Below are 14,570 nucleotides of genomic sequence, written 5' to 3'. Positions count from 1 at the left end.
GCTTGGCAGTCTTCATGCATAAATAAAGAGGTATATTTGGTAGGGTCTCTCTCTAAACGCTATGCCATTTCTCATCTCATCGCTGACGTCTACGTGGGTTCCTCTCTTTAGGATTGGGAATGCATGTTGAATTTCACAGCTAACTACTGAAGCTCCTCAAATGTGTCGCTTTTTTTGAGAGAAAACAAAAGCTGCTGTTAACGGCAACTTTGTTTTCAATCCAATCACAGAATCTGAATTCTTTAGCGTTTTCATAACTTTTATGACATTTCCATATCGTAACAAATGGGCCTGAAATAGTCCTTGTGCTTTAGAGCCAACGCCATTCAGAATGACCTAACAATTTAGCCTTCAATCAGTCCATAGCGCTGCTCTGTTAGGCTAAAGTGCTAACTTATTTAAAAACCTGCGGTGAGTGCTTCTGAGCTTCTGCTAAAGAGGAACAAGGAAACCAAACTGGTTATCAGAGCACTGCTGGGAGAGGAGAGAGTGAACACACTGAAGGGGCCCTGGAGTAGACTGCAAAGCCTATCAAAAAATGTATTAGTACCATTTTTGATAATTTCGGAGGAAAAATAAATCAAAAAAATGGTTTGTTTTCCAATTATTTTTTTAGTAGCTTAAATTATATTAATAAGAATCATAATAGTGAGTAGAAAAAAAATAAAGGGTGAGAGGATCAGCCTTAGTGTTTAAACTGAATCTCACCTGGTATGACAGAGATAGTTTTCAATGCTCGGAGAACTCTGAATGTTCTCAGCGCAGATACATTGCCCAGGTCCACAAACTCTGTTATATATCTGAAAATAGGGGAAGGATCACACAACAAAACACCAATGACAAAAACCACACACGCAAGAGCACGACACCACCGGACCAGGAAGAATGACACCACTCACAGAGCCTGTCCACTGAGGAAGGGGGGGGGGGGGGAGAAGAAGAAGAAGAAGAGAGAGAGGAAAGGAAAGAGACGCACACCCAACACCAACCCGGCCCCCCATACACCCCCCCACCGTCCTGTCTTACCTGGAATAACAGAAATAGTTTTCAATGCCCTCAACACCCTGAACGTGCGCAGAGCTGAGGACATTGCCTAGGTTTACAAACTCTGTTATATACCTGCGGGGTCAAAACCAAAGTTACAACAACTCGTTATTCACACGCAGGGCTAGAAAACAGAAAAGAGTAACGCTAATAAGCATACAGCGCATCATTTTTGGGCCTAAGATTGCATGTTAGCTCTCCATGTAAATAGGAAAAGAAACAGGATGAAATAAACAGATGTTAGTGGTAAAACTTTGCTGAGTCTGCTAACTTTCTTGATACATTATGGTCAATACAATTAAATCCCTGCTTACAGCGGCTTTAACTAACAGGGAGATACTGAGCCTTGAAATTGGTTCTTGCGGTCTCGAACAGAGAGAGAGAGAGAGAGAGGAAGGAGGAGAGAATAGGCAGGAATTAGAGAGAGATCAGGTACACTGGTCACTGGGCTGGGGACATTATGTATCCCAAAGGGAGACCAGAGGGGTCCCCGGTTAATAGACCGAGAGAGAAAGAGAGATGTTTACACCTAAATAGACAGAGAAGGACATAGAGCTCAATAGAGAAAAAGAAAAGAAAAGGAGGAGAGACAGAAGGCTAGATCCAAAGACAACACAAATAAAAAAAGACAATAAAAGGAAAGAAATATATAAAGACAATAGAAGGAAAGAAATATATAAAGACAATAAAGAAGGATGAAAGACACAAGAACAATATCAGGAAAGAAATATATAAAGACAATAGTAGGAAAGAAAAATACAAAGAGAAAACCGAAAAATAGAAAGAAAGGAAGGAAAAAAATAAATAAGCAAAGAAAGAAAAAATCGGAGAAAAAGGAAAGCAAATACAAAGAAAATAGGAAGAAAGAGAGGGCGAAAGAAAGAAAGACAATAGAAAGAAACAAAGATAAAGAGAAAGGAGAGAAATACTTACGCCATAGAAATGACCATGAAATCCAACCAGTTCCACGGGTCTCTGAGGAACGTGAAACCGTCTATACAGAATCCTCGCGCGCAGATTTTTACAAGGGACTCAAAACGTATAAATTCCAGTGAATGTGTACCTGAAAGAGGAGAGCATAGACAGAATCAGGCCGACGCCATGCCGGATAAAAGCTTCTTCCTTCCCTCATTAGTTGGCAGAAAGTCCCAAAAAAATGGAGGTCAAACGCACTAGTCAGATAAAAGTGTGCATTAGCTCAATCTAATAATATCAATCTCATAATAACTTCTGGCAAATGCAAGGGTTCAACCCATCATGTCAAAGTGAGGAAGAAATAATCAGTGTGCGCTGTATAATGATAAATATATATAAAGTGTGTACTTACTCTACTTGTTTTGACCACTCGGGAGGGTCACTAAAGGTCATGAATATACAGTTGGTCAAAATAGTACACATAATGATCATGCTGAAAAGGGTGAGGAGGCAGTTAAGGGAAAAACACGGAAATGGCGATGACATTTACTACATCACTGTCTATTCATACTGACACTCATCCCATACACTCCACCATTGCTTCTCCCTACAGCACCTATAGAGTACCATGTTGTGTTTACCAGTGGCTAGCTGATAGCATGTCATATTTGATGACGGAAACGCCCACTGGCAGCACTTAAAACACGTGGCTGTAGGCCGCGTCGAACGCCGCCACACGAAGGCCATTATTTAACCGGTTAAATATTTCAACAGTATATATATTAAGCGGAACTGTTTGCAGTTCTACTCTTAGTGCTGTGAAAACCATGGCACATTCTGACAGCCTTTTCTATGCAAAAGTGTCTACTTTGGGGCTGGACCCCACACCTGAGAGGCAGGCGAAGGTCCTCTGAGGGGTCGGGGGGGGGTCTTGCGTACACAAGGGGTCCAGGGTCAGGATGCACTTCTGTTTAACATCTCATCCTGATACCAATAACAGCATATTGGCTACAGAGCTAAGAATGGAGGAGAGTTATAAAGAGGAGCTTCGCTGTGTAAACGCTTAAATGTCACGTTCTGCGTTGTGTCAATCAATGGGTCAACGCTTCACGGGAGTACCTCCTCAGATCACTCCCCAGTGGTTCATTCATCTATCTCTTTTAGTGCATCTAATTGAAATCGTTCTCTGATTAAATGAACGGTTCCAGGCTTCTCTGTGTGTTGTCTTGTAACGCCAGAATCCAAACCAGGCCCGTGCTTACCCGCTGTGCTCTTTGAGGAAGGCCGGGGTTTTAGCCTAGCATCATGGCTATATCAATCAATGTGATCCAATCTGTTAAGTATGAATTCATTTACCACGCCTGTGCAATCTGCAATCGTGTTGATGGCGGCTTTCAGGCGACTGCCCTGGCAGGAAACACTTTGCGTAACACGTCGCGTAAAACCCGTCAATATCCTATGTATTCAAACACGTATAAACATCAAACACGGCTGACTTTTAGTAGCTAGGACAGCAGCAGGGCCATATCATCATCTATAATCATAAATAATCTGCAGGGTTATCACAGGTAACAGCTGGTGAGTCGGTCTCGGTCAAAGAGGGCTTTTTGAAAAGGATATGAGTGTATCAAAATTTTAATAGACATTCGCCTAGCAAAATTTAAAGGACTTATGAAGTACAAGGCAGGGTTGGCACTAAACCGGAAGATGGTCTTCCCTCGGTTTAGCACTATAAACGTCTGGGGAGAAAAGAGCAGAGGAGGAAGGAGGGAGGAGGAGAAGAGGAGAGAGGAGAGAGAGGGTAGATCGTTAAATACAAGCACTGCTAGGTTTTTTTATGTTACGTAACACTGTATGTTGTTTTTTATACAATATATATATGCTAATAATATATGCCAATCATTTAAAACGACAAACAATTTATACGTTATAGTATATTATAACATAATATGTTTGGTGTTTTCTGTACTAAAGTTCAATAACATTCTTTGCATAAACGTTCGTAAAACACTGAAAAAGTGAATATAAACACTTGCATATATATTACACATTTTTACACGCAGAAATTTGCAGAAGAACCGAAAGAAGTACAAAGATATCGAAGAACAACGAACAAACACTCTTTTCCATGGTGAAGCAGCTACCAACCAATCTTGGACAATGTTTCCTGTTTCCTTGTTAACCAATCACACATGTTTTTAGATACTTCATCGGGAGTGACTGGTGCATTTAAGATGGCCCCGTGAACATGTTTTGGAAGTTTGCTCTGTGCCTGCCCTCTATCTGCCTCTCATGTGTGGTGCTGGTTCTTCTGAGGGGGGAGGGGGGGGGGGAGTGCTCCCCAAGATAGTCTAGCTGCATACCTCTTCCAGTAGAAAACCTCATCATTGTTTAAATAAAACATGGCCATCGGAATGAATGATTAATGATGCTCCCTGTGCATTTGCAAAAGTGATATAGCCTTGTGCTTTTAACAAGGCTCCCCTTCCTGGCCCCTGCATTAAGCTCCCGAGAACCCTTCCACCCAACAGTTAAAGCTGATAGCCCTGGACTCCAAACACAGAGAGAGAGAAGGGGGGGGGGGGGGCAGAGAGAAAGAGGTAGAGAAAAAGGATGGGAAAAACCACATTGCTAAGAGCCATAAAGATAAACTAAATGACAAGGCGTGCCAACGAGGGAGAGAGAGGGAAAGAGAGAGCGAAAGAGGGAAAGAGCGTGCGAGAAGGAGAGAGCGAAAAATATGGTGGAGGAAGACCGAAAATGATGGCAGGCAGACGGAGTACATGAGAGGAAATGAAAGGGGGTTTTAATAACAGCGAGGAATGAATGAGGAGTGACTACAAAGGAGACAGGCAGAGGCAGAACACCTGCTGTAGCCTCATCTACAGATACAAACCAAACCACCAAATCCAGCCCAACCCAGTCAACGAAAGCATTCCTTGCAGGAGACACCGTCCAAATAAAACACGCTGCTTAGCAACCCAGACACACACTCAGATCACATGACCACCGCCCGCTTTGACGTTCATTTGAGTGAAACTCACGGCCCGCTCGCATCAGGCCGGTTGAGTAGCAATGGGTTAGTCATGCTCAGACGATCTGATAAAGCCCTGTCCTACTTGTCTATATTACGGGTCACGGGAGCAGGTCCCTAAGCTTGGCTGTCATACCATGTGTGTTTGTGTGTGTGTGAGTGTGTGCATGTGTGTGTGTGTGTGCATGTGTGTGTGTGTGTGTGTGTGTCCAAACACACGCTGTCACCAGCACTACAGCACCATGGCATGGCAGGGCTTGGAACCGCCCCAGTGGCCATATGGAGAAGCCAAGCATGCCAGGACATTTCGGTTGAATGAAGCTTCGGTTTGCGAGTGCTACATGCATATGTAACACCACCAGCACCAAAACACACACACACACACACACACACACACACACACACACACACACACACACACACACGCACAGACACACACACACACAGACACACACACACGCACAGACACACACACACCACACACACACACACACACACACACACACACACACACACACACACACACACACACACACCACACACACACACACACACACACACACACACACACACACACACACACAGACACACCGTGTGGCAATCCACACATACATGGCCGGCAACACACACACGCATGCACCGTGTGGCAAACTACAACATACATGCCCGGCAACACACACACGCAGCAATATTACAGAACGCTAGTAAGAATGCGATCTGTAATATGAACACACGGATACAAATGCTTTGTTTGTTTTCATCTGTTTCTGTCCTTGGCTCTCCCTTTCTCCGCCTCTAAGCGTCTCCAACACACATGCAGGAGAATGCCATGTATGTAGGAGTACTTCTCAGTAACGCATGACTAAACTGCTGCAAAGCTACTGAAAATTTCATAATCCACAGCTGAGCAGAGAGGAGAGGAGAGGAGAGGAGAGGACGGCAGGAATGAGAGAGAGGGAGAGAGAGGGCGAGAGAGAGGGCGAGAGAGAGAGAGAGAGAGAGAGAGGAGAGGAGAGAGAGAGAGAGAGAGAGAGGAGAGAGAGAATGAGAGAGAGAGAGAGAGAGAGAGAGAGAGAGAGAGAGAGAATGAGAGAGAGAGAGATAGAGAGAGAGAGTTAGAAAGAGAGAGAGGCAGGCAGACATGCAGGATGGCAGCAGCTACAGAAGAGGCAGCATACTGAAGAGAGAAAGAAAGAGAGAGAGAGAGAGAGAGAGAGAGAGAGAGAGAGAGGAGAGAGAGAGAGAGGTGGAAGCAGGGAGCGAGCGGGGCTGAGTGGGAGGGCGAGAGAGGGAGGAACGGGGAGGGGGAGGGGGAGGGGATGGGCGGAAGAAGAAAGAATAGAACGAGAGAACGAAAGAGAGCGAAAGTCGAGCTCAAGATCCAGCCCCTCAGCCAGAGGTTTCTGCATCCTCTGCATCCGCGCCCCCCCCCCCTCCCCACACACACACACACACACACACACAACACCCCCACCACACCGCGCTTCATGCACTTCCTTCCTCTATTCCTCCCAGTGGCGCTCCCTCTCTCCGCCCCGGCTTGTCCACTATTATCCCATTGATCAGCGTTGTGGAGCAGGTGCACACTGAGAGACATCTGTGAGATGTGGGCTTGTCGTGCTTGTGTATGTATAGTATAAAAGCCACCGACTAGCACCAGACGCAGAGGAGGAGCGGAGCAGCCTTGCAGCAACGCACGCTTGTCTACACGGCTGTACGACAACAAATGTAAATTATACATTCCTGCATACGCCTTTTCATTCTCCCCCGTCCACACCTCATACTCTCTCTCTCTTTCTCTCTCCCTCCGCCTCTCTCCCTCTATCTCTCGCTCCCTCTCTCTCTCTCTCTCTCCCTCCCGCTCTCTCTCTCCCTCCTGCTCCCTCTCTCCCTCCTTCTCTCTCTCCCTCCTGCTCTCTCTGTCCCTCCTTCTCTCTCTCCCTCCTGCTCTCTCTCTCCCTCCTGCTCTCTCTCTCTCTCTCTCTCTCTCTCTCTCTCTCTCTCTCTCTCTCTCTCTCTCCTCTCTCTCTCCTCTCTCTCTCTCCTCTCTCTCTCTCTCTCCCTCCTGCTCCTCTCTCCCTCCTTCTCTCTCTCCCTCCTGCTCCCTCTCTCCCTCCTTCTCTCTCTCCTCCTGCTCTCTCTGTCCCTCCCCGTCTCCCCAGCAGGACCCACTGGGTGGGTTCAACAACGCCCTTCACCTGCCGATCCCATCATAGGCGAGCACAGCCACCCCGATCACCGCTGCGACCCAGCCAGCCCCCCCCCCCCCTACCCCCGCCTGGGCTGAATAAGGGTGGAGGAAGGGTGGAGGAGGAGGGGGCGGATTTCTAATTGCGTCCCCAACAATATGGCCAGCCGTGTCCCTCAGTGCCTGGCACCCTCTCAGAGAGAAGAGGAGAAGAGCCAGCGCCTGATTCATCACCCAGAGCTGTCAGGAGGCACGGCGGCCCGGAGGAATGGAAAGACTATCCAATACCGTCGCTCCCCCTCCTCACCCCTCTACACACGCACACACACAGACACCCTTCTGTTTCTCTCCCCTCCCCCCCCCCCCCCCCCCCCAAAACCGGGAGGAAGCAAAAAGCTCAGACACCAGAGTCTAGGCGCGGCAGGCCTGGCATTCAGCGACAGAGATGTTAACGGGGAGGGGAGAGAGGGAGGGAGAGGGAGGGAGAGAGAGATAGAGAGAAAGAGACACAGATAAAGGGAAAGAGGAAAGACAGAGGGACAGACAAAAAAAAGAAAGCATGTGATAAAGAGACAGAGAGAGAAACAGAACGAGAGAGAAAAAGAGGGGGAGAGAATCACCCTCCTTCCATTCAAGGTCGCTACCTGGCCTGACGGCACGGTGGCAGCTCTTGAGGAGTCACCACTGCCACACACACACTCACACGCATGAACACGCAGTCTCACACACTAACACACACACACGGATGGATGCTAGCACTTGAATATTAGCAGTAGTTCAAGGGCTGTAACTATAGCTTCGCCTGACGCAGGGGGCCGATTGGCTGGGTTGACTGTTGAAGAGGCAGGGGTCACAGACTGGGTGAGACAGCGGGTAAATAAACAGTATAAATAGACGTATACAAGGCAGGGAAACAAACAGCAGGCAAGAGCGTGTGTTAGGAGGACGCAATGAAGGGTGTTGTCTGTGACAAACACCCGCGATCCCCTTCCTCCCCGTGCACTGCTCTGGTGGAGGGGTTACATAACGGCTTCACGTGCACGCTCTCAAGGCGAGAGGAGAACGTGTACATGGATGGAACGGATGCACTGAGCAGAAGACGTGTACACATATGCGTACACGCACACACACACACACACACACACACACACACACACACACACACACACACACACACACACACACACACACACACACCCTCAGATGATCTTCACAGAGCTTGCCAAGGTGCCATTTTCTTGTGCTCTTTATTTACCGACTTAGTAGTCCATAAATAGGGGAGGGAGGGGGGAGGGGAGATAATTTTATTTAAAGGTGGACATTTAAAAATGGAATCGATCCAAAATAGAGTCATATTACCAGATCGATAACACTGATGTTGTCAAACACTTACACTATCTTATCCTAGAAGTTATGGTTAGGATGGTTTACAAATTATACTATAAATATAAGTAAGAATACAAATAGCAGAAGTAGCAAAACAACAGGCCACTATTTTGGCAGGAACATTGTTTTAAGTAAAATAATGTATGTGACGGGGTTTGTGACTTGTTTAAAATGTTCAAAAGTTCCAAATGGATAACCTGACTGCAAGCCTATCACAGCGTGGTCTGTCAGTCATGTGATCAAAGAAAACAGCTGGAGAATTAAAACCAACGATGGCCAACAGGGAGAACACAGGGTTTCGGTAAATTGTGGGGTTTGTGTCAGTTATGTTATGAGTAACTCAGAGAACAATAAGCAAAGGGGTTTTCAGGGGTTCAGAAATCCTCATGACAGCTATGATGACAGCAGTCTCTATTCAATTTAATCTTGATTGCTCATGCCTGTCCTTGGAATGCCTGCTACTTCACTTTGCTACTTGAATTTCTGGTCCACTTAAATACGATTAATGCAGATCGTAATTCAAATATCTTGAAATGTTATATCTTGAAACACTGAAAAATGTATAATTGTTTTTTAAATAGACTAGAAATGCCAAATATGAATTTCAAAAGACAGCTGACCTCGTTTTCAAAGTATTATGTTTCAATGTTGAATGAATTCAATGGTGTTTACATTTCCATACATTAATATAATTGAAAACATTAAGGCGGTGACTTGTTTCCATAGTTAGTGTAGTCTTTCAGAAAAACGAGGAAACATCTCAGCGAATCAACCTAAATGGAGTGTTCTTCATCAGGAAAAATGCTAAGATCATACAATATTCATACGGCAACGCCGCAATGCTGTTGTCTGACCTCCTATTTGCAGAACATGCATGTCTTCTGTATTATATCCAACCCGTTCAGATCAACCCACCAGTGCTTTGACTTGATCCACCGCGTCGAGGTCATTGTGACAAAGCAGTAAGCCCGAGCTTCAGTCTGGACAAGCCCAGCGGGGAAGACAGCGCCCAGTCCTTAAAGACTACCACAGCAAACTCTCTCCACTGCCCTTTATCTTTCCCTGGCAAATTAAGTCCTGAACAATTAGAAAAAACCCTTCATGTGGAACCAACGTCTTTCAATGGTTACCAGCCATGACCTTTCCCCCAAAAGCCCAGGAGCCACAGAGACATGGAGCAACCTACGCAACAACATGGGTACAACCCAGCTCCCCATAGGCCCCTCAAGGAAGAAAACATAATGATGTTACACCACCTCAGCAAGGAATTAGATGAAACGACGCGCTCAGCCTACCTGCCGGATGTGCAACCGACTCAAGCCATCGTGTGATTATGATGATGATCTCGCCTTTGATGGCTTCGTTGTGCTTTGTACAATTCATCATTCACAAATCATGTTGATAATAATGTCATTACTAATTTATGAACCCCAATTGCAACGTGGCATCATTGTTGGTCAGAAAATAAATTTTGTTATTGTTGTTGATGATGTTGTTATTAGAGACACGTCAGACAGTTCGGGACGGAGAGATTGAGGGAGAGAGAAAGAGAGCGAGAGCGAGAAAGAGAGCGAGAGCGAGAGCGAGAGCGAGAGCGAGAGCGAGAGCGAGAGCGAGAGCGAGAGCGAGAGCGAGAGAGAGAGAGAGAGAGAGAGAGAAATAGAGATCAATTGATAAGAATGAATGTACAAAAGGACGGGCGGCAGACTGCTTCACCATGAAAAACACTGTGCACTGCAAACCAAATACAGGGTGCCCAGCAGTGCGAGAGAGACGAAGGGGGAGGAAGGGCGACTCACTTTCTGAGTGGCCGCGTAGAAGGGGTCAAGGTCCTCCAGGGGTACCGCCACCAGCCCTTTGGGGATCTCCCCGTAGATGAAGGGCAGGCTCTTCCCGGCCTCCAGGTCGCTGTTGGGCTTGGGCTTGTTCTCGTCGTCATCGTCGCGGTAACTGCTGTCCTGCCGGGGAGGCTTCTTGTTCTTCGCATCCTTGAAGCGCAGCTCGAGGTTCGCCAGAGACTCCAAAGTGAACTCCTTGATGCTGTTAGGGCCTGGGGGTGCGAGAAGGGGTGCGGCCATGTTTTCATCCTGTAGCTACTTGGGTCCTTGGGGTCTGAACCATCCGCCGGGCGGCTGCTCTAGGGGAGGAGGAGGAGGAGGGAGAGAGAGGAGGATGATGAGAAGAGATAACACGTGCACTCATGTTGAACAGTAGAGCAGAGGCCAGCTGGAAGACCAGGATGCCTAAAGTGTGGTGAACCTTCATTCAAAGCTCGAATTAGAACCCTCCAGAGGGAAACTTCCCAAGGGATGAACAAAGTTCCTATCTAGAACAATATTAGATTGAACAAACAACGGTTTGGGCTGAGAGTCTTTGGAAGGAGGGGGGGGGGTGTTATCCTCATAGTTACCCATGGTGACTTTGTGATTGTTTTTTACTACAGTCGTAGTGTATGAGCGTTATAACGAGCGACGTGCATGAAATCCCCCACCTACGTAGCGCTGCACTATCAGTGTCAAAGAAGCGTTATCGTCTTTTGGACACCAACATCCAATTCAACCGCTGGCCAGACGGCGATCAGCACACACCATGACTTTAAGGGTCCAGGAAGCTTAACCCTCTCTCCCTTAACCAGCGCGGCCCGGATGGCGCTCCACACATTCACACACACCGTCCCTTGGTCGTGACATAGAAAAATGGCCGTGGCCTTATTTCAGTAACAGTGATATCATTGCATAGATTACAATGTTCAAGATCATATAAGACATATTGCCAATTTAAAATATGAATAAAAAGGACGTTCACAACCCCTTTAATGTCAGATCCAAAATGGCCTCTGGACAGCAATATTTTGGGTCTGAGCAAGGATATAATATATGATGCAATAATACAATAAGTAAGAGTGATTTGCATTTGTAAAAATGTAATATGCTTTATACATGTTACCATATTATAATTTTATGTTTATTACACTGTAACATTGTAAAAGTCCAAAGGACGGGCTTATTGAAGAGGGTTAGAGATTAGAGTCTGTATTGTAATGGTTCAACAACACTTAGATCAGCCTCACGCTTAGCATGTTGAATTAAAGCTCTAACTAACCAACATTTTTGTGCAGTGTCAGCGTCATAATGTCCTATTTTTTCAGTCTAGCCAACAGCAGTACGTTTGTTGTCCAGCAAAATATTCAAACAAGCCAAAGAGTTACATTTTGCCCCAAATAATCCACTATCATTATCCTCATTACGATTTGTTTACTCATCCTGATTCCTCCAACAACACGTGTGCTTAGTGGCAGCGATGAAGACGAAGAAACAGCGGCAGCTTTCTCGCGCCCTTTGAGCTGCCTTGCTGTGTCTTGACACAGACATTGTGGACGTGCATGAGGGAAACATGAATGATAGGTATTGACTCTGCTGAGCAATGCAACGGGGCGGCTCTGTGACTGCTTGTAATCATAATAAAATAGCGATAATCTACTCCAGCGTGCGTGTGAACAGGAGCAGTCGGTTTGTAATACTTGTTGTTCATTGGCCATAAGACAAGATAATAAAATAACACTGAATTGTTGCAGCCATGTCTTTACAAGGCTTTTCCTGTTTATATCGCTCTTTCAATAATTGAAATAAGTCCTTCGGTATAAATACAGATTTTGTTGATATGACAACATCCACCACAGTTACAAAAGGCATGTCTGTTTAAAGGGCACTGGGAATGGGGATGCCTACTAAATGTCATACACAAGCTGAATACTCCATTCAGCTGTATTTTTAACAGTCTTCTGATAACATAGATGTTTAGGCTAGTAACAAAACCTAATTCTCTATAAGCCCAAATCGACTAAGGATTTCAATAAAACAGAATAAACAACCTAAACACCGACTTTGACATCTTGCAAAATCAGCCGTCCCCGGAGCAGCGATAACATCAGCATCAGAGCGTTCCTGCCTTTCACATTCTGACAAATGTCTGTGTAACCTGGGAGGATATTCTCATGGATAAAATCGATAAGAGCCAAACGGATGCAATGAAAAGGCTAACCTAGGACACAGTCAAGCCTCCCATGTGAGGGTAACCGAGCGTCTGTTTATAACGTTCCAGAACGTTCCGGTCCTCGGAGCTGCGCTTCTTCTGCTGCTCACGGGCGCTGTCCGTTTCAGCACCACATCACAAACACTCGACCTAGTTCTGACTGAGATGACACCAAATAACCAATATTACATTCCCACTCACGTCGGCCTCAGACAGCACACACACACACACACACACACACACACACACACACACACACACACACACACACACACACACACACACACGCAAACACACAGAGACAGAGACACACCCACCCAGGCACGCACGCACGCACGCAAACACACACACAAACACACAAAAACGCACGCACTCGATCGCACGCACGTACACAAAAACATACACACACACTACCCACTAAGCAGCGTCTAATGAAAGAAACCATTTCACACGATCGCATTGCCCTGGTTTTTAGCAGGCCTAAATGGTCATGATAACACTCAGTGATCCGTGCTCCAGGATGAGCTTGTAGAGACCTTTCGTTTGAGTTCCTAGCGTCGTGCAGGCCTAGGAGGCTCGACACGGTCCTTTCTCGCCGACAAGGCCAATACCCTTCACCGATAGGTGATGATGCCTATGTGATGCTCCTATTATAGCTTATCATATAACAGAGGGCTAGGCCTGCCTGTATCCATGCGGGCTTCACTATTTACATCGCCGCACATATTGTTCACTCGTTCTAATTCGCCATGGATGAACGGTGAATTGTTTTGCTATTTTCCCCGATAAGGACACCATGCTGAACCCCATTCTATTAATAGACATACAGCCTACACTGAACGGTGTTTCTGTCCAGCGACCAGCCCGTTGGAGCCCCACATGAAGCCGCAGCATTGCGCACATAAGAAGCCCCTTTACACCAAACTGGCCGAATTATCGCTTGCTGCAGTGGGTGGAATCTGTTGGACATGTCCTGCTGTGATTTTCTAACCTGAACGAATTTAAGTCAATGGTCTGATATTACGATAGATCGTCAAGCCTGAATGAAATGCCATTCCGTGAGCACGTCGTTGAACGCACCTGGGTGTTTTTTTTTTTCTCCCTTCTATTCTTTACGTTTCATATAGCGTGGGGAGCCGTGCACCACACCCGGGGTCCGCGTCGACCACCCGATCAATACGCTGCTCCATACGGGGAGAGATGGCGTGAAACACGAATAATAACGTCTCTTATCCCGAAATAACAGCGATTAGGTAAAAAAAAAAAAAAAGGTGACCGGAGACCGTGATCGACTGATACACCCATAAGAGCATTTAGGAACATGATATCGATGATGGAGGTATCGCCTACTCACACACCAGTCACATATTCCAAGCTGTATGGAGTGACATCATGTAAAAGATTAATTAAATATTGATTGATTGATGAACTGGCATTGTAAAGCTTAAGATTTCACCGAGAATGTTCGCCGCCGGCCCGCTTACCTTTTTGAATGAATCTGTCCATCCAGTTTACACACACTTCGGATTTGCTTTCCCCATATCTAATTCATGCCATATAAACGATGATTAAATTGAGCTAAAGACATAAACAGAACACCATGTTCCAAAACTATCGGTATTTTTTTTCCTCCACACGCCAAAAAAAAATGCCCATGTATATTTGACACGCATGGAGTCTTATTCCAATTCACCTGGAAGATGAAGACCAGCTCTGCGACATTTATTTATCCAAGCATATTGATGCGACGGAAAAACATATTTCCTCACGGAAAATAGTCCTCGGGTAAAAGTAAAAGAAAATACTTACTTTGTCACCGTTACAGAGAATCCAGAAAGGCGTTGTTGGACTGCAGATGTGGAAAAGATTGGGGAGAAACTGCGGCTGTCGCCATATTGTTGCTGGTATCCGTTCCCTACATAATTGATGACTCTCAGCAAAATGTAAGGGAGCGTCGCCAAATGCGTTTCT

General features: G+C 46.0%; 1 protein-coding gene across 1 annotated transcript in view; it reads right to left on the bottom strand.

The window, feature by feature from the left end:
* LOC132462011 (sodium channel protein type 8 subunit alpha-like) overlaps nt 1-14,549 on the bottom strand; it is a 17,677-nt gene extending 3,128 nt beyond the window's left edge. Inside the window, 7 exon segments of the mRNA XM_060057563.1 lie at nt 709-800; nt 1,978-2,081; nt 2,083-2,107; nt 2,372-2,462; nt 3,581-3,698; nt 10,367-10,704; nt 14,409-14,549. Coding sequence (XP_059913546.1) covers nt 709-800; nt 1,978-2,081; nt 2,083-2,107; nt 2,372-2,462; nt 3,581-3,698; nt 10,367-10,645 — 709 coding nt within the window. The 5' untranslated portion in view covers nt 10,646-10,704; nt 14,409-14,549.
* Between the last annotated feature and the right edge of the window lie 21 nt (nt 14,550-14,570).

The sequence above is a fragment of the Gadus macrocephalus genome, chromosome 1, assembly GCF_031168955.1.
Source record: "Gadus macrocephalus chromosome 1, ASM3116895v1".
In the NCBI taxonomy this organism is placed as follows: Eukaryota; Metazoa; Chordata; class Actinopteri; order Gadiformes; family Gadidae; genus Gadus; species Gadus macrocephalus.
This window is presented reverse-complemented; position numbering and strand designations above follow the sequence as displayed.